This window comes from Rhipicephalus microplus, chromosome X (assembly GCF_043290135.1).
Source record: "Rhipicephalus microplus isolate Deutch F79 chromosome X, USDA_Rmic, whole genome shotgun sequence".
In the NCBI taxonomy this organism is placed as follows: Eukaryota; Metazoa; Arthropoda; class Arachnida; order Ixodida; family Ixodidae; genus Rhipicephalus; species Rhipicephalus microplus.
This window is the reverse complement of record NC_134710.1, coordinates 193,261,283-193,282,783: the sequence shown is the minus strand read 5'-3', so window position 1 is coordinate 193,282,783 and position 21,501 is coordinate 193,261,283. Positions and strand designations below refer to the sequence as shown.

Sequence of the window (21,501 nt, the reverse complement as noted above, 5' to 3'; positions counted from 1 at the left end):
ACCAAATTTACTTTGAACAATTCATGCACAGCTAAAAAATTGATAGAAGCACTTGAAGCAGTTCAAAAAAGCTGAAAGATGCAAGCGTTGAAATATAACTTAATATTCAAGAATGATAAAACATGCATACTAAAAAAGATACGATCACCCCTTCACAGATGTCATGAAGGTGAAAGGAAAAAAGATAGCAAGAGGCCTCAGATAGCAAGGTACAGTGGGCAAAAAGCGAAAAGAATAAGAAGAATCAGAACAAAAGAAGTCCCACCCACACTTTAAAGAGCTGCAGAAAAGTGCTAGAAGAATTGAAGTGATGGTATGTGATTAATTACATAATGTAATTATTAGTAAGCTAATAAACAAGACAGAGCGGTTCTGATTTTGGCCTAATAATATTCTAATTAGCTACTTTGGTTTTTTCACTTCCAAACTAGGTCATAGTATTTCATCAAAAGTATGAAAAAAAAAAGACAATATTAATCTGATTTCCACTTTATCAATAAGTTTGATAGCCCCAAAGTGGGGCAAAGCGATACTTCATAACTTGAACAAAAAAACATACACAAGTGTTTAACCACTGAGAGAAATTTTGTCATAATCAAGTTGTTTATGAAAAATTAAAGTAATAATCATCATTACTATTTAGATGAAGCTTAAAATACAAATTGATGGTTTCTGTATAATAGAGAAAGAAAACAAGGTTAAGAAAATGAAAGAGAACAAGGTTAAGGACTCCATTTTATACAGGCAGGTCGAACTAGTAGCTCACCTCCATGCATGCACAGGAAATCACCATTGTCAATCGGGCCAGGCTCCGCAAATGTATTGAACCGGTTTATCCACTGCTTTGATACGTAGAAGCTTAGAAGACCATGCTGAAATCCAAACAGGACAACCTAGTCAACCGAAACCTATTAGATGACTTAGCAAGAAATTTTCAACTTATGACAAGATAATAGCTGACAGATCAAATGCTTGTATTTTGATGCACTGGGCATCACAATGGCATTTTATACTATGTCACCTTGAAAAAATACCACTCACTGACATTAAACAAGCTTGACAAAAAAAATTCTTAGACTAGTTGGAACAACCTTTTCTGAAGAAATTCAGAGACATGAACCTTTTCTGATCATGCCTGACCTGCATGTTATTTTAGACGTATGCCCTACTGAATGAAGATGTGCGAACCGTCTTACTTGTTACAAATGTTTTTTTAGTGCCTACTAAGATCAAAATCAACTTGTATTTGAATAACCACCACAATTCTAACCGCTCTGCTCCTTGTGTAAACTACATAAACAAAAATACCATATTTACTCACGTAACAAACGCACTCGCATAATAAACGCACCCCCAACTTCAGTCATCAAAATTTGAATTTTTTTCCCGCGCAATTAACGCACCCTCTACATTCATCCGCTGCAGTCCCTCTAACCGACATCTAATGTCTCCTCACCCCGTTAGATCTTTTCCGTTTTTTATTATTTAGACGACCCCCCCCCCCCCTCAACCACCTCGGCTGGCTTCCCCCCTTCGCCGATTGTCCGGTATTGGTTTTCTTTATATCTGTAATAAACGCACCCTCTACATTAATCCACTGCAGTCCCGCTAACCGACACCTGGCACCTCCTCACCGGTTAGATCTCTTCTATTTTTTATTACTTTGTCAACCCCCCTCAACCACCTCAACTCGCTCCCTGCCCCCTTCGCCCCCCCCCCCCTCGAGATCACAGCAGATACCACAGTTGTAGTTAAAAACGATTGCGATCCATGAGTGCACCACACCACTGCACTTGAGTCCACATTGACATAGTCTGCAAAGCAGACGTCTTCCAAAACGTCCGCCATGGGGGCGGTGACGCCGTGTTCAAGCACTGGTGGCTCGTCAGCTTGCAGAGCTTCAGTGCTGAAGCCACAGTGGCGAAAGCAATTTGCTATCGTAAGCGCGCTCACTTGCTCCCATGCACGCACAAGCATGTGTAGTGCACTTAGGAGCGTCACTTGGTAGTTATTGCACAAAATAATTCGTTATAACATATGATGCCGATAAAATGATTTTAAATTTCCAATTATACTCTAGTCCATGGGCTGCAGTACCGCTGTCTTGTTAACTGGAAGGAAGGCCAGTTCAATGGCCTTCGTCTCAACGTTGACTTTATGAGCCAAACAGTTGTCCACGAGAAGCAGGACTTTGCGGCCACAGCGTTCGAACTACTTGTCAAGCTTCCCCAGCCACTGCGCGAACAATTCCCCCATCATCCAGGCCTTTTTGTTGGCCGCGTAGTCTGATGGGAGGGAGCGGATGTTCTTGAAGCAACGAGGACTTCTCGATTTGCCTATCACAGAGGCAACTTCTCGGTCCTGGTCATGTGCACAGCAACCATCACAGTTATCCGTTCTTTACTTTTCTTTCCTCCCGTGAACTTGTCGCTTTTATACGTGATAGTTTTGGCAGACAGCAATTTGAAAAACAAGGCAGTTTCATCTGCATTAAATATGTTCTACGGAGAATACTTCTCCATGTAGCCTTGAAGCACTTCGGAGCGCCAACATTCACATGTTACCATGTTGACGGCGTTCATTTCACCCGACACAGCACGGAAAATGAGGTCGTAGCGCTCGCGAAAACGGTGCAACCACCCAACTGAAGCAGCCAAGTCGTCGTAGTCTAGCTGCAGGGCGAAGTCCGCTGCCTTTGCCAGTATGACTGGGTCACTCAGGGGTATGTCCTGCGAATGCATTTCCTTTATCCAAATGAGAAGCGCTTTCTCGAGGTCAGGATACTTTGCGGGCCGCAACCTCCTCCTTTTGCTCGCAACTTCTGCCTCTAAGGCGTCTTCAATAGTCCTCCTATTCTTTATATAAGTAGATAGCGTCGTTTTCGCTATCCCATGCTTTTTTGCGATATCTTGGTTAGGCAAGAGTCCGGCGTCCACTTCCCACAGCATATCAGCTTTCTCCAGAAGTGTTTTGGCACGGCATTTGCCGCGAGCACACGCCATCAAGTTGGAGCAGCAGAATGGCGACAGACCGGAAGCTACTACCGGCGCTACCGCAGCAAACGTTAGCCGAGGTCTAACACCAACACAAAGAATCGCGACAGTCGGAGGCTACTCCCAGCACCAACAACCGGGGTGTACGACGCACCCGTGTGCTGGTTATGCCATCTGTCGTCTAACAGCGACAACTACCCAGGATTTTCAAAGACTTCGAAATTGGCGCTTAAAAAAAAAAAAAAACAAATCTCGGAGGTCACGTAAGACGGAGAGCAGGCAGCCCCCGAGAGAGAGAGATTGTGGGGGAGGGGGGGTTAAGAGTAAGTGGTGCTATTTTCTGCACTCTGGCCTCCATGCCAGTTTCCCCATTTTTCTCTCCGCTCCCTGTCCACGCCACCTCGTAACTCAGCAGCCCCCTTATCGAGTGACTAGCCAAGCCGCCGACGCGGTGGCGCGTAGTTCGAATTATCCGTGGCGGAACCTACTCGAGTTCGAATTAACGGGATTTTTTATTCATAGGCTTGTATGGAGCTTAGCCGGTCCACAACTTACAGTTCGAATTATCTATAAATTCGAATTAACGAGCTTTCACTGTACCACATTTTTTGCTCCTTTTGAAAAAATTTTCATAAAATTTACCCCACGTACCCCCAACTTTGCTCAGATTTTTCGAGAAAAAGTATGCTTGTACTGCTTATGCTTGTACTGTTTTTACTCGCGTAAAGAACATACTGGCATAATGAATGCACCCCCCAACTTCAGTCATCAAAATTTTGGACCCCCCCCCCCCCCGCGTAATAAATGCACCCCCTACATTCATCTGCTGCAGTCCCGCTAACCGACACCTGGCACCTCTTCACCCGTTCGCTCCCTTCAGTTTTTGCCGACCCCCGTCACTTTGCCGACCCCCCTCACTCCACCACTCCTGCTTGCTCCCTCCCCCCACCTTCGCCCATTGGTTGCGGCGTGCCTATTGCTTTTTTTTCTATCTATGCGCTGCATGTCCCTGTCTTATCTGTAAACCACAGGGAGGTTTACCAGCGCTGCGAGTGTAGAGACATCGCAGCTGATACTCACAAAACGAGCAAAGAACCTACGTCTGTCGCTAACCCCCCCCCCCCTTTATTTTTTAGCCAATTTTCTTTTTTCTTCACTAACTGTCCCTTCATGCCCCATGAGCAAGAAACCTGCGTCGGTCGCTAACCCCCCTCCCCCTTTACTTTTTAGCCAATTTTCTTTTTTCTTCACTAACTGTCCCTTCATGCCCTATTCCTCCATGAGTTCACACTCTTGGGTGCCCCTTGATATCACAAGCAGATACCACTGTTGCAGTCAAACGATTGCGAGAAAAGATAGTCGCAAAGCGTTAGTGCACAGGTGGCCCGGGGGACAGCTTGCAGAACATAGCTCCATCAAGCACCGAAAATGAGTAAAGTGCAACAAAGAAGCTGTTTCTAAACAGTGTACGCATATGTAAATTGCAAAAGGCTAAGCGACCTAACCCATTTGTTTGCATTACCGCAAATTTTCCTTCTCCCGAAAAAGTTTTCATAAAATTTACCCGACGTAATAAACGCACCCCCCAACTTTGCTCAGATTTTTCGAGAAAATAAGTGTGTTCATTACGCGAGTAAATACAGTAAATACGGTATGTAAGAATTTGATAGTCACCGTAACATAACAAGCACTTTTTACCAAATTCAAGGTGTTCAGTGCCAAATGAAGTATAACATTTGAGGAAGTACAGTAAACCAGTGTTAACTCGAAATATCGTATCTCGATGTATCGGTTAAAACAAGTATTTTTTTTTTGTGGCTTAGTATCAACTTGATGTGCAATTCACCCCTTATCTGGAAGTTTGTGCTGTACCTGTACTGCATGTATGTTTAAGGAATACGAAAGAGAAAACGATTCTTTTCATGTTACTCTTTTTACATTCAGTTACTTTTTTACAATGTGCCTTCTCACGTTATATGAGAATGCACCTGGTAAGCGAGAAAATGTGCAACAAGAAAATATTGGTGGCGGTAATGCCAGCTTGAAGTTCAAGCTGCCATGATGGCATAGATTTTAATGGCATCTAAAATGAAGTACACTGCCTTCTGTGAGAGGTGTAGACATATTACTCCATGTTTCCATAGTTCTCTGAGCAGAAAGCAAGGTATTAAAAGTAGAAAGAATACTAATAATAATGTCTAGTGTTTTATGTGCCAGAACCACAGTATGTTTATAAGGTGTGTGTACTGGAGGACTCTGGAAATTTCGACCATCTGGTGTTCTTTAATGTGCACAGGCATTGCACAGTACATGGGCCTCTAGCATTTCGCCTCCATTGAAATGCCACAACCGAGATCGAACCCACAACCTTCATGTCAGCAGTCAGATGTAAACAGTACAACTTACTTCATTGCGGCTACGTTCCATGAGCTCGTATGTTCGAGTTCGCCGATTTAGCATCTCCTCTGAAGACTTCCTGCGAATTAAAATATCGGGAGATGGAGTGATGGAAGTGAAAAAGACACATCACAATATTTTTTTGAACTATGACACAAGACCTGAAAGATTTAATGATAGATTTATGAGCTTCAATGACTTAAAGCAACATTGCATTTATGACAAGCATATACCACAAGACGTCTTGGTTAGATTGCATGACATACATGCATCAAGTGCTTATACGGTTTACTTTTAGACTTGCAAGCAAGGCTTCTGTGTGTGCGCTAAAATGCTAACTTGCGTAAAATGTCCGGCTTCTTCATTCACCATTTAACAAAGTCATTGCACAAAAAGAAATATAAAATAAAGCATCTGTATCTACAATATTTGAAGGGGTCCTGAACCACCTTTCCAAGTTAATCAATGCATGATCTCAGCATCACGAGTCTATGGCTCACACATTGATTGCTGCAAGTTTCTCGAACCCACACATCACGAGTAGAGTTACAGGGATTTGTCGTGCGCTATTCAAGTTCTTTCTCCTCTTGTCCTGATATATGTGCTGAAGGATATACAGGTAGGAATGGCAAGGGGGAGTGAAGCTATGTCAGCGAGTGTCATGACATTGAGTGCACGTAATCAAACACGGTCGCTCTTTCCCACCGTGATTGCCGTCAGTGCTAGTGTGGCTACTGTGTAATGTTAGTAGGCATTGCTCTTGCTTGTCCGACTATTGCCAAACATATGCACATAAAAAGCAGATGTTAAAAGTCGCCTAGGCTCCTTTCAAATTTAACCGGTTTGCACACAACTAAAAGAATGGCTCACTCTCGTTCCAAGCCTGTCCACAATTTATCAATAACTTCATTTCAGAAATGCTATAAGCATAGACTTCAGTTGCTGGATATCTCCCTCATGGCACACAGGTACTTGAAGAGTGACGACAGTGACAAATATCAAGGCAACAAGATAAACAACTCATGCTACTAAATGCACCACAAAATGCTAATCACTAGAGACCAGATCATAAGCAAATGCCTATTCTGTTCCTTGCGTTCCTATCACACCATTTCAATAAATGAGCACGAATTAGAGGTTAAGAAGGGCTTTTATATTGTTTTATAGTGCCTATACATGCCTATTTTTGATGTTTGTGCCTAATTTCCTGTAAATGCCTATGAATGCCTGTTTTCAAAATCCGTGTTTCTACGAACACTATTCAACCTCAAATCTTGCTTTTCAGTAAAGTTGGAGACTGGTATTCATACTACCGGCAAAATTGGACTTTCGGAACTCTATGGGCTGCAACCTATACTCCATCTCGGAAGTTCCTTTCAGCATTGTCAAGGCTACAAGACCCTTTCTTAGCTAATGGGAAGACCCATTAATTTTTACACATGCATTCATTCACATCTCATCGTCTTTTCGGCATCTCCTCTGTGTCTGCTCGCACGTGTGAGGAACAGGACGTGCTTCTGTAAAGCCGGAGGATGATGGAGAAGGATTGCTAAACTGGAGTGTCACCAATGGAGAGTATAAATTGTGAGAAAAAAAAAAAAAAGATGTTCCTGTGATTTTGTTTTATTTGTCATCTACTTCCTAAAGGGCACTTCGCAGGTCACATGACAAATTTTAGCTACAGACTTGAAGTTGTTGCGTGCCCAATGAATAGCTTTGTACCACAGGAATTTTTCATTGGCTCAGTATGAGCCACGAAAGCATGATGCGAGGACGTTAGCTTGAAAGCTTTGCCGCTCACCCAACATACACTTAGCAAGCCCAATTCCTTCACTGCCCTCTTCGGTATTGGAGTAACTCGGAGCTGCAAGATCACATGACGCAGACGCATCAACACGTCATATCGGCTGATTCAATCCTTTTTTGTTTTAGTGACAAAGAAGGTTCCTGTTGTTTTAAGCGATCACGAAATGCCCCTTTTGAACAATCTCCGGCAAGTATTCTAACTTGTACTCATTGTTATAAGTGGTACGCTATCACATAGTATATTTTAACTACTAAGCTTTTCTGCAAAATGACTGGTTGAGAGTGCAGCAGTGTCATTTTCGTTTCTTTTGTTCCTTGCCCCTGTGTATTGCTTCACAAGCAAATATTAACTATCACAAGCTCACCCAACTTTCAATGCTATTGAACTTCTATTGAAGCAAAAGATTGCGCAAATTACACATGCTACCTAGAATAATTGTCACAGTGTCAGATACTACTTTCACGTACCCAGGACCACAGCTGTACGTAAAAATTTTTGTTCAGGGGTTGGGGGGAGGCTACCTCTTGATCTAAAGTAGGGGCAGGGTAGGCAAAATGGTCATTTTCTGCTATGTATGCGCATAAAAAAATTATTTTTCCAAAGAAGGTGGGCACGGACCCGGAGTGCCACTCCCTGGCATTTCCACCATGTTGGGGTGCGCGCCCATGAGATAAATGGCAAGCGGCATTGAGTGTGACATCTCACCTATTTCCGGGCGCATGTCATTGCAAATCTTAGCAGACGAGATCATCAGCGTCCAGTGCGCACATCTCTTGCCAGCTTGAAATGCTCAAACCAAGTGAGAGGTCCTTTAAGGCGTTCACACAAAATTGACCCTGTGCGATTGGACCCAGTTAACACAAGGCTAAAAGAGCCGCTTGGCTACCTGCTCCACCTGTGATGTCCTACTCAACCATGTTGAAAAAACAAAGGAGACCAAGGACAGTGTTTATTCGTTGGTGGTCAATTAGGTCATTATGCAGAACAATAAACGGAGAGATCGTGTTCTGCACACCCTGCGGAAATGACTATGCTAAGCCATTGGTGCCTTTGTACCATCAAAAACTAAAGCATTTATTTTTGCTTTCCGGTCGTAGACATAAGTCCAGTGCATTTATTCTGAAATTAAAATTTTTGTAAAAATCTATTGTGCCTATAGTTACAATTTTGGGGGCCTAAAACTGCGCTTTGCCTGCCTATCTTAGGCACCTAAAGCCTAATTTTTTAGTGCCAACAAATCTGGCCCCTACTAATCACAACCACGAATTATAGTTGCAGAATCCTTTACGTCAAAGGTTTGCAACCTTTTTCAGGCAAAAGGCTGAGTTGCATGAAGCTGACAGGGCAGGGATGCATACAAATCAGAAGGGAAGGGGTGCTTTGCAGGTAAAAGAAAAAAAACTCACAAATGAACCACTCTACTGATGTCCAAAAGCTGGAATATAAACTACCTTTATTTTCAGCACACATGTTAGAAAGGTGCTATTATAAACACAGCTTACAATCAAGAAAGTCTTTAGGATGTGCCTTTTGGTGTGGAAAATTCTGAGCCAACTCTGAAATATTTACAACGAGGGTGCTCATCTATCAACACAAAGTCCTGTAGATGTTCATCAGTTAGTTGAGTGGGTGGAGGGGGTGTGTTGTGTGGACCGGAAGTTGCCAAGCCCTGCTATAGTAATAATTGATTCTTAAGGCCTTCCCTTTGAGCATAAGATTAATTGAATGATTGGTATGTGGGGTTTAACGTCTCAAAACCACCATATGATTGTGAGACACGCCGTAGTGGAGGGCTCTAGAAATTTTGACCACATGGGGTTCTTCAAATATGAGCACACGAGCCTACAGTTTCGCCTACATCAAAAACACAGCCACCGCAGCCGGAATTCGATCCCGCGACCTGCGGGTCAAAAGCCGAGTACAGTGGACTCCTCTCAAACAAAACTTGAAGGGGCAAGAAAATTTGTTCCATTTATGAGAAGTTTCATTTAAACAAAGCCCACAAAATCAATGAAATATGACTTTATTTCAAAAGCACCAGCTGTGGCTGACTGAACAAAAACATTTTGAAGTATACAGTACTACTATAATATTAGAAAGAAAAATGTTTCTAATATTGCTGACTCGAAAAAAAGGAGGTGATAACAATTTGCTTGACCTTGTTCAAGTACTTTCTCACACTGTAGGAGTGCATTGCTGAAAGGTTGGGCACACGAAAGAAGTAAAGATAGGAGAGGGCATGCCTAGCCGGTGCGCTACATGAAAAGTGTGGAGGAAATGACATCATGGCGGCCATATTCACTGGACACAATGGCGGCGTTGCTATGGTTACGTGTTGTGCAGTGTAGCTGGTCTAGCAGTGAGCAGCCGCGGCTGGCGGTGGCATGTGTGCCTCCGCGGGTCTCGTGCTAAGCCGCGGCGGACAATATCCGTGCTCTGCGCCGCGTTATTGGTTACACAGTGTTCTCCTGGAAGTTACTGTACACTTAGCAACGTTTACAAAACCTTTCGTCCACCACGGGGCCTGAACAATGCATAGAACGAGCGCATATCCATGTGTCGTGCAGCGGATGAGCCGGATGAAGCATTTGAAGTGTTCAGCAAAATTGCGTTAGGCACCATGACGAAGCGCAACGACGACGAACGCCTTGCAGGTCAGTGACGGTTGGGCAGTGCTTCTGCTTGTGGCAACGGACAAAACTGTTGTGCCCAGCAAGACACAATGAGGACCATGTGCACATACGTAGTTTTGTGTTCAGTATGCGTACAGTAACAACTTGCATGTGCGTAATAAAACAACTTTTCTGTTACGCTTGTTATACTCGCCCCCAGCGTTGTAATCTCAACGTTGGAGCAACTTCGTTCAAGTGTCACTTGCACCGTGCTCAAAGTCACCACAGTCGCAGAATTCTGAGGCCGGTGAGTTTCACACAGGCACAGTGGCGGGGCGCTGCGTTGGCCTCATGTTAGAATGCAACCGTAGAAGAAGGCGCACGACTGATCGTGTTGTCTGTACAGTTGCTGAATTAATGACGTGAAAACACTCGCCGTTGTCAGTGCATCTAGCACACGCTCTCTTGTACTTGCTTCGTTGTCGGCGAGCCGTTACTCACTGTTAATACTTGGACGAAATGATTTCGCTGAAGGTGTCACACTGGACCAGAGTGTTGAGCCCCGTTCCATTAGTTTCGGATTGTCACGATATGCGCACTGCGCCGCCCACGTGCTTTCCGAGCTGGAGAGAGAGTCGCGCCTTCTGCTTTACATTCGGATATAAACAAGAGAGGAGAATTTGCCCAGTCAATATGGCCGACTTCCGGCTTCACCACGGCTTCACGATCGGGCCCACAGTCGGGCCCACAAACAATGGCCTCACTTTAAAATCGTACTTTCGTTTAAAACGAACAATACCCGCTTGACCATGAAAATATACATTCTTTCAATGGCACAAAATCGCACTTACAACAGAGTCGGTGCTTCGGAGACTTCCCGGAAACCTAATTTTGACTGCTGTAGCAATGGCCAAAGTGGCCACAGATTTTTATCATTAAACACCCACCCTGCGTCAGCAGCCCCCTAGTTCACTCTCCCAGAGCGTTTTTGTTACATGCCCATCCATCATTTGTAACCCCCCTACTCTGAGCCTCCCACATCGCCAGACAAGGCCCTTATTTTCACACTGCCATCAATCTTTCGAAGACTGGCCGGCCTACCAGTCTCCCCTCAGATTTTGATCACTGGTTTTGTTACACTACCATTGGCATAGCCGGCCTGGAGTGACCAGACCATTTGCCAACATCGTCAGCCATCGACTGTATCCAATCGTCTGTGCATGTGTCTTGGCTGCATCGGTGCCGTATCGTTTCAGTGCACGCGCGCTTGCGCTACCCCACCAACTTTGATCATTCACAATTTGTTCAGTGTTTAGGACCTGTTCTCCCTCACTTTCACTAGGCTTAGCATGCCCTCTGCACACATTCGGAATCATAACAATGGCTTTCACACGGAGCTAATAGTGAATTATTGAAGTCATTGGGGCCGCAGAAGTCCACCCGTGCCACAATATGATTCTTTGACCTCTGTGCATGGAGACCACTCTTCGAAGTTTTCCTACATGCGAGTTTCGAGTTTCATGGACCCTGCAAGCAAGCTACCTGACCTGCCTTCTTCCCGCATGTTTTGATTTTCAAGGTCGCCTTCTCGCCATATGCTCCCCTCTCATCTATTGCAACTCACTTGCATGTCTCTAGCAAGTCTACTCTCCCCTATTTATTGCAACTCCACCCGTCTCCACTGCTTCGTGACGCAAGCCACCAGCTACGCCGGCTGGAATTTAGACGTTTCATTTTCTGACTGAAAACGGGTCCCGAGCAGTTTCACGCGTGCTGGCTTCTACGTCATGTGTGTGCGTCATGCTTGTTGTTGGTGTGCGTGTATGGCCAGGATGGTGGACGGGAGGCCTTCGTTTTTTTTCTGCTGCTCAACAAAACATCCAAAGTGTGACCGCTTGGCTTGGGTGCAAACCGAGCATTTTAAAACTTATTATAGGTGCCGCGATGTGGAGCGCTTGCTTGTATCTATTAACCGCCCGGCATCCAACTTGCCGCATTGTTTATCCCTGTATTCAGTTGTGAAGATAGTGAAGGCTTCGTGGGCGGCAGTGACTGCTACATGTGTGCGAAACTGTTTAAGCAAGGCTGAGTTCGCTGAAGTCAGACCCGATGCCAAACTCGAAGCTTCCAAACAAGACCACTATGGCAGCAATTTGTGACAGCGCATCGTCAGCTCTGACAAGGGAGAGCGTGCGGGACATCTGTTGCGATGATTTCATTACGGCCGATAATGATGCCGACACTGCGGAACAGTGTGCGAATGAGGGCATTGCGAATGAAGTGCATGGCAAGAGCGATTTGAAGGAGTCAGATGGCGAGGACGACAAAACTTTGGAGCCAGTGCCCACAAGCGTACTTGGCTACATTAATAGCCTCAGGCAGTTTGTATATGCCACGGGCCTCTGCGAAGAGCACACTACCGCTTTAAATAAACTCGAGACCATCCTCATCCCTTCTGTTAGTCTAAACACGTGCACACGGACTTTTTTTGGGAAAAAAAAAAATTTGCGTTTTCTTTTGCAATTTTTTTTTAAAGCTGTGTTTCATTTGCTATGAACTTCGGGATACAGCAAACGGATGCCGTGTCACGCTTAGGTTCGTTATAGGCGGGCTCAACTGTAGTAGACTCAACATTCTGAATTTTCACCCGTGTTTCAGTCAAATGTGAAACAATTAAAACAGCGAAATTAATTGAAACACTGCAAAAAGCTCACCCCTAAGAAAATGAGTGTCCCAAATTATTTACATAAGCTGTTCAACTTGTCTTCTCTGTCAAGAGGTGTTCCACTTACGTGCAAGGGTCAACGGCTGTTCAACTCATGTGCAAGATAATAAAAATGATATAAAAAATTTATGCCAGGACAAAGAAAGGAAAATTACAAACCTGTAAAAGAGGACGTAGGCTTCACAATTCTGCACGACCTGGGGCTCCACTGAGGTTACATATTGGTCGTCAAACTCGTACCATTGATCGTTGAGGTGGTTCAATGCATATGTTGTATAGTGACCAACTGGAATGGAGTATGCAAGAAATGTCTGAGACCCACGAAAAAAATTCCACATGACAAAAAAGTGAAGGCCCACACACAGCTGGAACACATATAGGGTAGACTTGCGTTATTTTGTACTCTGGTTATTTCAATCCCAACTGACGTTACAGGCCAGTGCACAACATATCCATCGACTGAAATTGTCCTTATGTGTTTAGATAACAAAACTGGTCCTTGTAGGATTCAGTGGAATGCAAAAAACAATGAATATAAAGAAGTAAATGCAATACCCCTTGAAATCCTCTTATGTTTCACATATTTAAAACTTTTTAGCAAAGAAAGATTATCTTACCAAAGAATACAATGAACAAGATTTGTCTCTGAAAAATAAAAGCCCAAAAATCCAACCCAATGTTAGAATCTAAATTGAGCAAAGCTTGTTTATTGAATAAGTGAGGTAGAAGCAATATAATTATTGCAGCGTCATCCCTTGTTGATGCTAGCAGTATGCATTATAATAACGAAATTGACTATGCTTGTTAACTTAGAATGTTGATTTGATTTTGATTGATATGTGGGGTTTAATGTCCCAAAACCACCATATGATTATGAGAGACGCCGTAGTGGAGGGCTCCGGAAATTTTGACCACCTGGGGTTCTTTAACGTGCACCCAAATCTGAGCACACGGGCCTACAACATTTCCACCTCCATCGGAAAGGCAGCCGCCACAGCCGGGATTCGATCCACCGTCCTGCGGGTCAGCAGCCAAGTACCTTAGCCACTAGACCACCGCGCCGGGGCAACATAGAATGTTCAGTAGTATACACACAGACAAGTGTGGCAGATATCAATACATTTTAAGCTTCATGCTCACTGTGCAACTGTCACACAGTAATGCTAAGGAATGGGCTGAAGATAAGCATGACCTGTACCGTATTTACTCGCATAATGAACGCACTGGCATAATAAACGCACTCCCGACTTCAGTCATAAGAATTTGAATTTTTTTCCCCGCATAGTAAATGCACCCCCTACATTCATTCGCTGCAGTGTCGCTAACCGACACCTGGCGCCTCCTCACCCCGGCCCTTCGCCAATTGCCGCGTGCTGTATTGCTTTCCTTTCTATCTGTGCGCGGCAAGTCGCCCGTCTTATCTGTGCACCACAGCGGGGTCCATGAACAGTGCGAGTGTAGAGGCATCGCACAGATGATACGCACACAGTCAGCGAAGGTCACGAAACTGCTCGCGCCAACTGATCGACCGTTACTTCCTGCAAATACGAAAAAACCCAACCACATGCACGCGATTTTTGAGCGAAGATGACAGGAATTGCTGACGTGAAAGGTTATTCGTTGTTATCGCGTCGCTGGTTTCTGGAAAACCAGAAAAAATCGCTTGTTACCCAGAAAGCATTGTGACGATTCCTGCAATATGGTAGCACCTCTGATTTTCGCTTCGCTTGTTATTTGCGCGTAGAGAAACTTCTCATGTCGAATATAGGCTGTATTTTGTCATTAATCTTGTTACCGACGGTTTGTTTTTATGGTTCGGGGTTAGCTTGCTACAATGTTAATGGCGTCGTCAAGGTCGTCGTGCGAGGTTGTAGAGTTGGCAAAGTGCGTCGTAGCATCGCAGCGCACACGCAAGATCATAGCAGATACCACTATTGCGGTTGAACGATTACGAGAAAAGATAGCCACAAAACACTTTTATGGCATGCGTGGGAGGGCCAGAGACAGCTTGCAGAAGATAGCACTATCTATCATCGAAGATGAGTAAAGTGCAACAAAGAAGCTGTTGCCAAACAGCGTTTACGTATGCCAATTGCGAAAGACTAAGAGACATAACTTTTTTTTTTTTTGCATTACCACATTTTCAGCTTTTCCTGAAAAAGCTTTATTAAAATTTACTCCACGTCATAAACGCACCCCGCAACTTTGCTCCAATTTTTAGAGAAAAAAAGTGCGTTCATTACGCAAGTAAATATGGTATTCAGTGAAGCAAGCTTTGCCAACATTGATGATCATTATATTCACATACAAAGTAAACTACAACGGGGACACGATGACTGACACCAAGGAAATGTGTACGAATAAACAGACTCCCCAGCCATGTTTAGTCCAAAGTTCTGAATATCCAAATTAAAACTGGCCCTACTTTTAGAGATCCATTCGGTCTCTTCTTCAGGTAATGACAGTTTGGCTGGCTTCGAAGCTGGCAACTTTTATATGGTTGTCCTCTCTCCCTCTCTTTCTTCCTTTTCTCCTTCGAATTTTACTCAGCCAGACAAATGTCTGTCTACTATGTTTACCTTTAACGAAAAGTGGCAATACATTGTTAAACAGTATCTTTAATGTGAACACCGAACAAGTGCCGTATTTATTTCCATAATGACCTTGCATATTTCTAAAAACCAATGTAGACTTCTGGGTGAAATCATTATGGGGAGTATTATTTCTGAGAGAATTTACAGAACTGAAAATGAGAAGTACAGTCGAATCTCGATAATTCGAACTTGAAGGGGCTAAAAAATTTGTCGGAATGAAAAGAAGTTCGAATTAATGACAGCTAAATAAACGGAGGGCTCGCCATGCAGTGGCGCAAGTGCATTGAGCTAACACACGGGGGGAAGTTTAGGAAAACTTACATTTATTCACAAATCACAAGACATCCGTTATTAATTGTAATGCGCATCTGCGCACGTTAGCCTTGCAGCGAGCCAATCGATTTCGCACGCAGCTTGCAAAACATTTCTACTTCGGCTTCAGCATTCTCTTGGCAAGAGAAGTTGCGCGCGAAAATGTCCAGCGCCGACACTTTCTAAAGACGACGACGACTGCTGCGTAGCAGAGCCTCCCGCTCTCCACTACGCAGCCGCAGCATCGCCAGCGCGTGATTAGAAAAAAAGGGGGGGGGGGGGGGTGATTATAAATGAAAAGAAGAGAAAAGTGAGCCCCATAACTGTCTCTGAGAGGGAGGGCACTTCAACAGTAGCTCACGAGGGATGGGGGTAAGGAGGGATTAAAAGGATAGGATTAAAAGGTAGAGAGATAGAGCGGAAGGAGAGAGCGAGGCGCAGGGACAGCGAACGAAGGAAGTGAGAAGACAGGAAAGGTGGACACGGTTGCAGGAGTCCGAGGACGGGGCACCACTGGCGAGGGCTCTTGTCGGCGACAGGGCGACAGGAGATGGCGTAGGGCTAATCCTTTTGGCCAGAGCTACACTGTCGTCGTCGTCGAGGACCGGCGTCAGGAGGTGGCGTAGGACCAACCCAGTCGGCCAGAGCTGCACTGTCGTCAGAGATCGCAAGGGCACAACCGGTCGGCACGGAATCCAGCGAGCGAGTCCGAGAAAGGAAGAGCGTCTCCACGCGGAGAGAAGCAGATCGGTATTTGAGAGAAAACCAACACTCCACGGCAGTTTTTTTTTTTTTTTTTTTTTGCTCTCTACGTGTGCGCGTCGTTGAAAGGAGAATGGTTACGTGACAGGGAAGCGAAAGAAGGAAGCGTGGCACCGGCACATGAGAGACACCCCCCCTCAAGGCGCAGAGCTGTGCTCCCACAAGGGGCGAGGGCTGCAGAAGATAGTGCCTTTTTCCTTTCCTTCAACCACACATTCATTCAACCCAGCGACGGCTTTCTTTTTTTCTTTCCTCTCTCTCTTCGCCCGCAACGTTGGAAGGAGGAGGGTCTTTACGTGGCAGGGACGAAAAAGGGAGAAGCGTGACACAGGCGTTCTGTGGTGACACAGGCGTTCTGTGGTGACACGGGCGCGTCGCAGATCGGCGCTTGAGAGAGAGAGCAGCAAACATTCCACCACAGCCTTTTCTTCCCTTTTAATTTACTTCGCGGGCAGCTTTGAGGTGTCGCAGGTGCCGCCGCGGAATTGGACGGGGTGCTGAGAGCATTCTTGGAGCGCGGTATCTTCGAATTAATTGTCAGAAGTGCTTGGGTGTTTGAATTACCGGGCGATTTCGCCCATTGGAATACACATAGCTTTGACGAGACCTGATAGTGAGTTCGAATTAACCAGAAGTTCGAGTTAAGCGTGTTCGAAATAATGAGATTCGACTGTATCAAGTTAAAGAAACCTACGTCGGCAATAAAAACACACACGCATTGCATGAACTGCTACAAGAAAAACCTGAAGTGTAAGCTAGAGGTATTGAAAAATATACGTGAAATAATCAGACGAACCAATGCTCAGACCTTGCCCGACCAAAAAAGTTGATCATGTCATACAACCTCATACTGAGTCAGCAGTTAAGCAACAGCTCCACAAAGCCTTCTGTCGTATTGCACACTACATATGTGAAGTTCGTAAACAACAGAAGCGCTAAGGAAATGAGCTGCAGCCTTGAAAAAAACAAGTCCTCTTGTCGGAATGTCGGCTCTAGCACCTATCCCCTCTTTACGAATTTCTCATTACAAGCTTCCATCTTCACCTTTGTGCCTTTCTTCTGGAGCACTACATATCACGGCATATTGTGTGGGAGTGTCTATGGTCTCGTTTATGTAGGAGACTGTAAATGATGTGCTGGCACTCCTTCCCATGCCTACCAATGTGCTGGTAAGTTCTAGCTTTCAATGCCATCATTCAACATATGAGGCACAAAATTTCACGGGACACAGAGGCCACATCACAAAATGGTCAAAATGTGGTGTTGTCACCGCGGTTACAGGGATTAGTTTAGGGCACAGTAACTGCGCAAAAAAAACTGCCAAGGGTGTAACCATTATGCAAGTGCAATCATTATGCAAGTAAATATGGTACAATATGCCATGAGTAAAAACTTGTGCAGCTGTGAAAATTTTAAAAGTGGATTTCTTTGAACCTGCACACAATTAAGCATCCATAAAACATAATTTTTCTGAGATGGGAGCCAAAGTATGATGCTCACAGCCTGCTGTTCCGTGATGGCAGATGACAGCCATAAGGTCATATGTTGTAGCAGACCGTGGACACTCTGAAATGCAAAAGAATATAGGTTTGATGAAACAAAAGCAAACATGGGCAGTACTAGTGATTTATATGAATTTTTCAAGCAAAGTTATGAAATCTGTAACAACACAATATTACTGTTTCCTTGCCATTTTCAATAGATACAGTGGACTCCCATTTAACGAAACTTTGCTAAACGGAAAAGCCGCATAAAAGAAACTATCCAGGCACATTTGGTTGGTCTCCTATATATTATTGACAAAAAGTTAAACTAAAATGGGCAAAATCCATGAACGACGAAAGTGCCCACGGCAGTCTAGCAACCATGAAACAAATGCCAATGTTTGGAATTTGTGGTGGGCGGAAAAGGAAGTTTTCGGTTAGCTACAGAACGGGTCTAAACCCGGTTGCTGCCTCGAGAACAACCTTTTCGTGCTTCTACAAGCGATAGAGATTGCACGCAAAGAGCATCGCCCGCTTATGCTAGCCTTCTTGGATATCAACCAGGCATATGACAGCATCAACCAGACCAAGCTGTGGCATATTCTACAGGACCTGAAGGTGCCAGCAGAATGGCTGAGGATGCTCCAGGGGCTATATGCAGTCACAACAGCAGTCATTCACTAGGGGAGCCTGACCACCCAACCGATTGAAGTTAATCGGGGGCAGCGGCAGGGCTGTCGAATGTCACCACTCTCCTTTTCATGATATACATAACTAGAATGGAAAGGCGGTTGCAAAAAGTGGCCTAGGCTTCAACCTCAGTTACATGGAACAGGCCATGTTGTGCAATAGAAGACTGCCTGGCCTCTTTTATGCGAATGATATAGTGCTGATGGCTGGGAGCGTGGCAGAACTTCAGTCCCTGCTGACATATGCACAGAGGAAGGCAACAGACTTGGGCTGAGATGCATTGGAAACAAGTCGGTGGCTTTGCAGTTCCCGTCTGGAGAGGTAGAGCAGATTCTTCCAGTGCAGCTGCAGGGCAATAGCATTGCTTGGAAAGAGACCTACACGTACCTGGGGATAGTGGTCTCGACAACGATCAATTACACTCAGACGTACGAAAAGGAGCTTCGAGCAAAGGCGGCAGCCCGGCATGCCTTTCTGCGTTCGAGGGCCCTACGGACCTTTAGTCGATACGAAGTGGTCCGGGAGCTGTGGAAGTGCGTGGCTGTCCCAGCGCTGACTTTTGGCAATGCGGTGGTCTGCATCGCGGCGTCGACAAGACTGGCACTGGAGACCCGACAGAGAGAGGTCGGCCGCACTGCTTTGGGAGTCCACTGCGGCACACCAAACGAGGCTCGCGAAACGACAACGAAGCTGGCATACAAGCTCCGCCTTAGTGGTCTGCCGGATGGCTGTTGGGCCCAGGAGGTGTACAAATATCTGCACCTTCAAAGCGTGAACACAAATTGGATCAGCCGGACCCAGCGGCGGCTGAGCGATATGGGATGCCAATCGTCAGTCTGACTGAGCCACCACAATGAGGCGGGAAGCAGAAGGTCAGAGAAATAGTGAAGAAAGCAGAGCTCAAAGGGTGGCGCGCGCGGGCTCTGGCGAAGTCGGCACTGACCACCTACTGTGCGAGCAAGGAGATCATCAGCAAGGAACCCCTGTATGACAACTCCAGGGGAAGTGCGTTGCTGTTCGAGACGCGTAGCGGGGTGCTGCGTACACGAGCCCTACGGGCGAAGTAAGTGGAAAAGTCAGACACCAAATGCCCGCTGTGTAGAAGAGACCAGAACTGCGCAGAAGAGACCATGCATCACGTTGTGCTTGATTGTCCGGGTCTATACCCCAGCGCGCTATACACCAGCAGACAGGTCGCAGAAAACCGAAGAAACTCAACAACTACGGGCAACGCCTTAAACAAAGCTGAATGCAGGCTCACGATAGCGCTGGGTTTTCAGAAACAGATGAGCACCCGCATTGGAAAGTGGTTGCTGCTATGAAAAAGCGTCTGGACGGATGGTGGCAGGCAAGCACCTTGAAGGTACAGTGGCAGCGAACACCGCAGAGGCAGACATTTTAGTCATCCCATCCAAACCAGAAGTGTTTTTTTTTTAATTTATTTATTATGTTTTTTTTCGGCAAGATCCGGAAGCACTGTTGATCGCCGGTTACAAAGAGAAGGGCCACAGAAATCATAATCATCAGCCTAGCCTCGCCAAGTCAATCCAGCAATTGCACATGTCCGCGCACGCCGAGCAGCAATGGACGTCTTGTCGTAAACTCGAGGATAGCCTTGAGGAGCGTAGAGCTGAAGGTCAAGGTGAGGACCTGTTCTCAAGTGGTGGTGAGATGATGTGCGATCCCGAGCTCATTTCAGTGGCTGACAGTGCAGCAAGAGATGCTGTCATCCTGTTCCAGCACTACTTTGAACACGATGGTGGCACAGAGTTCCTGCCCAGCCTTTCAGCAATGCACTCCTACTATGTGAGAAAGTGCTTGACCAAGGCTGAGCAAATTCTTATCACCTCCTTTTTTCCAAGTCAGAAATATTAGCAACATTTTTCTTTTTAATCAACTATACTAGTGTTGTATAATTAAAAATATTTTTGTTCAGTCAGCGACAGTTCGTGCTTTTGAAATGAAGTCATATTTCATTCATTTTGTTGTCTTTGCTCAAATGAAACTTCTCATAAGTGGAACAAATTTTCTTGCCCCTTCGAGTTCCGTTTAAGAGGAGTCCACTGTATGTATTTAAACTAGAAATTCTGACTAGAAAGCTAGAATGCTGCATTATTCTCTAACGAGTATACCCCTTGATATAATCGGTAGAAAAGTTGGCGGCTGATCTGCTTTGTTTCATAAAAAATGCAAATACCTGGCCCTACAACAGGCACGATGATAGCCTTCAAGCATTGGGCTGCACTATACTGTGTGTGACATGCTAGAGATTATATTTGCTTCTTATCACTCCTTTTGCCTTGGCAAAACTGTTACGAAGAACTCACAAAGATCGTGCTGGCATCATCTTTCTGGTGCTAAGAAAATGTCTACATTTGTGACTGAATGCTGACTTGCTCAACCGTGGGAAACAACCACTGCAGATTAGATACAACAAAGCAAGAATACTTTAGGTCAGCATTTTAACATATTTAGAACAAGAAAAAAACAAGAAATCTTGAGATTACCTTCTCATTGTAAACCTACTTCGTTCATTCTTTCCAGTAACAAATATTTAGATGCACATGGCATGATGTCACTAGGGGGTATTGTGATAAAACAAGTTTTCATGGCTCCGTTAAGTTCATCTCATCGGAAGTCTACTGAAACTGAAAGCACCATTGCTACATGCTTGCCCCCAGTGACAATGCCCTTTAACTCTGCAACAACTATTCACAGACTTTGTACAAAAAAAAATAACCTGAGCAATTAAGATTAACTGGCTAGTACTTGCCTGCTGGTGGTAAATTTGGCAAAACACCTGTCCCAGAAGAAAATAAAGATTGAGGAGGAATAAGCACACAAACGAAATGACACAAAAATAGTGGGGAAGAAAAGCAGTAGTATATTAGTACTTGATGCACCACATTCTTACTGACCGGAATGCAAGAATGGCGCCATGTCAAGACCCTCCAATGGAAAGGTGACATAACTGCTGATCTTGCTCGAGAACATCACCTCGTGCCGAAACCGCTTCAGATGAATACACAGCACCTGCGCAGACCACAAGGGTCTCTATCAGCTCAGACTGTTCGGTACCCCAGCATGCCTCAGGGCAAAAGACTTCACATGAGCACAATGAAGCA

General features: G+C 45.0%; 1 protein-coding gene across 5 annotated transcripts in view; it reads right to left on the bottom strand.

Moving 5' to 3' along the window:
• LOC119177341 (Ubiquitin specific protease 20/33) overlaps positions 1-21,501 on the bottom strand; it is a 110,907-nt gene that overhangs the window by 33,223 nt on the left and 56,183 nt on the right. For 4 of the 5 annotated variants that reach the window (XM_075878410.1, XM_037428815.2, XM_037428816.2 and 1 more), the window contains 6 exons: positions 21,295-21,409; positions 21,150-21,176; positions 17,703-17,768; positions 12,694-12,820; positions 5,400-5,469; positions 767-872 (listed from right to left, as the gene is read on the bottom strand). In XM_075878410.1, coding sequence (XP_075734525.1) covers positions 767-872; positions 5,400-5,469; positions 12,694-12,820; positions 17,703-17,768; positions 21,150-21,176; positions 21,295-21,409 — 511 coding nt within the window. The remainder of the gene's footprint in view (positions 1-766; positions 873-5,399; positions 5,470-12,693; positions 12,821-17,702; positions 17,769-21,149; positions 21,177-21,294; positions 21,410-21,501) is intronic. The other variant, XM_037428817.2, reaches the window with a different exon arrangement.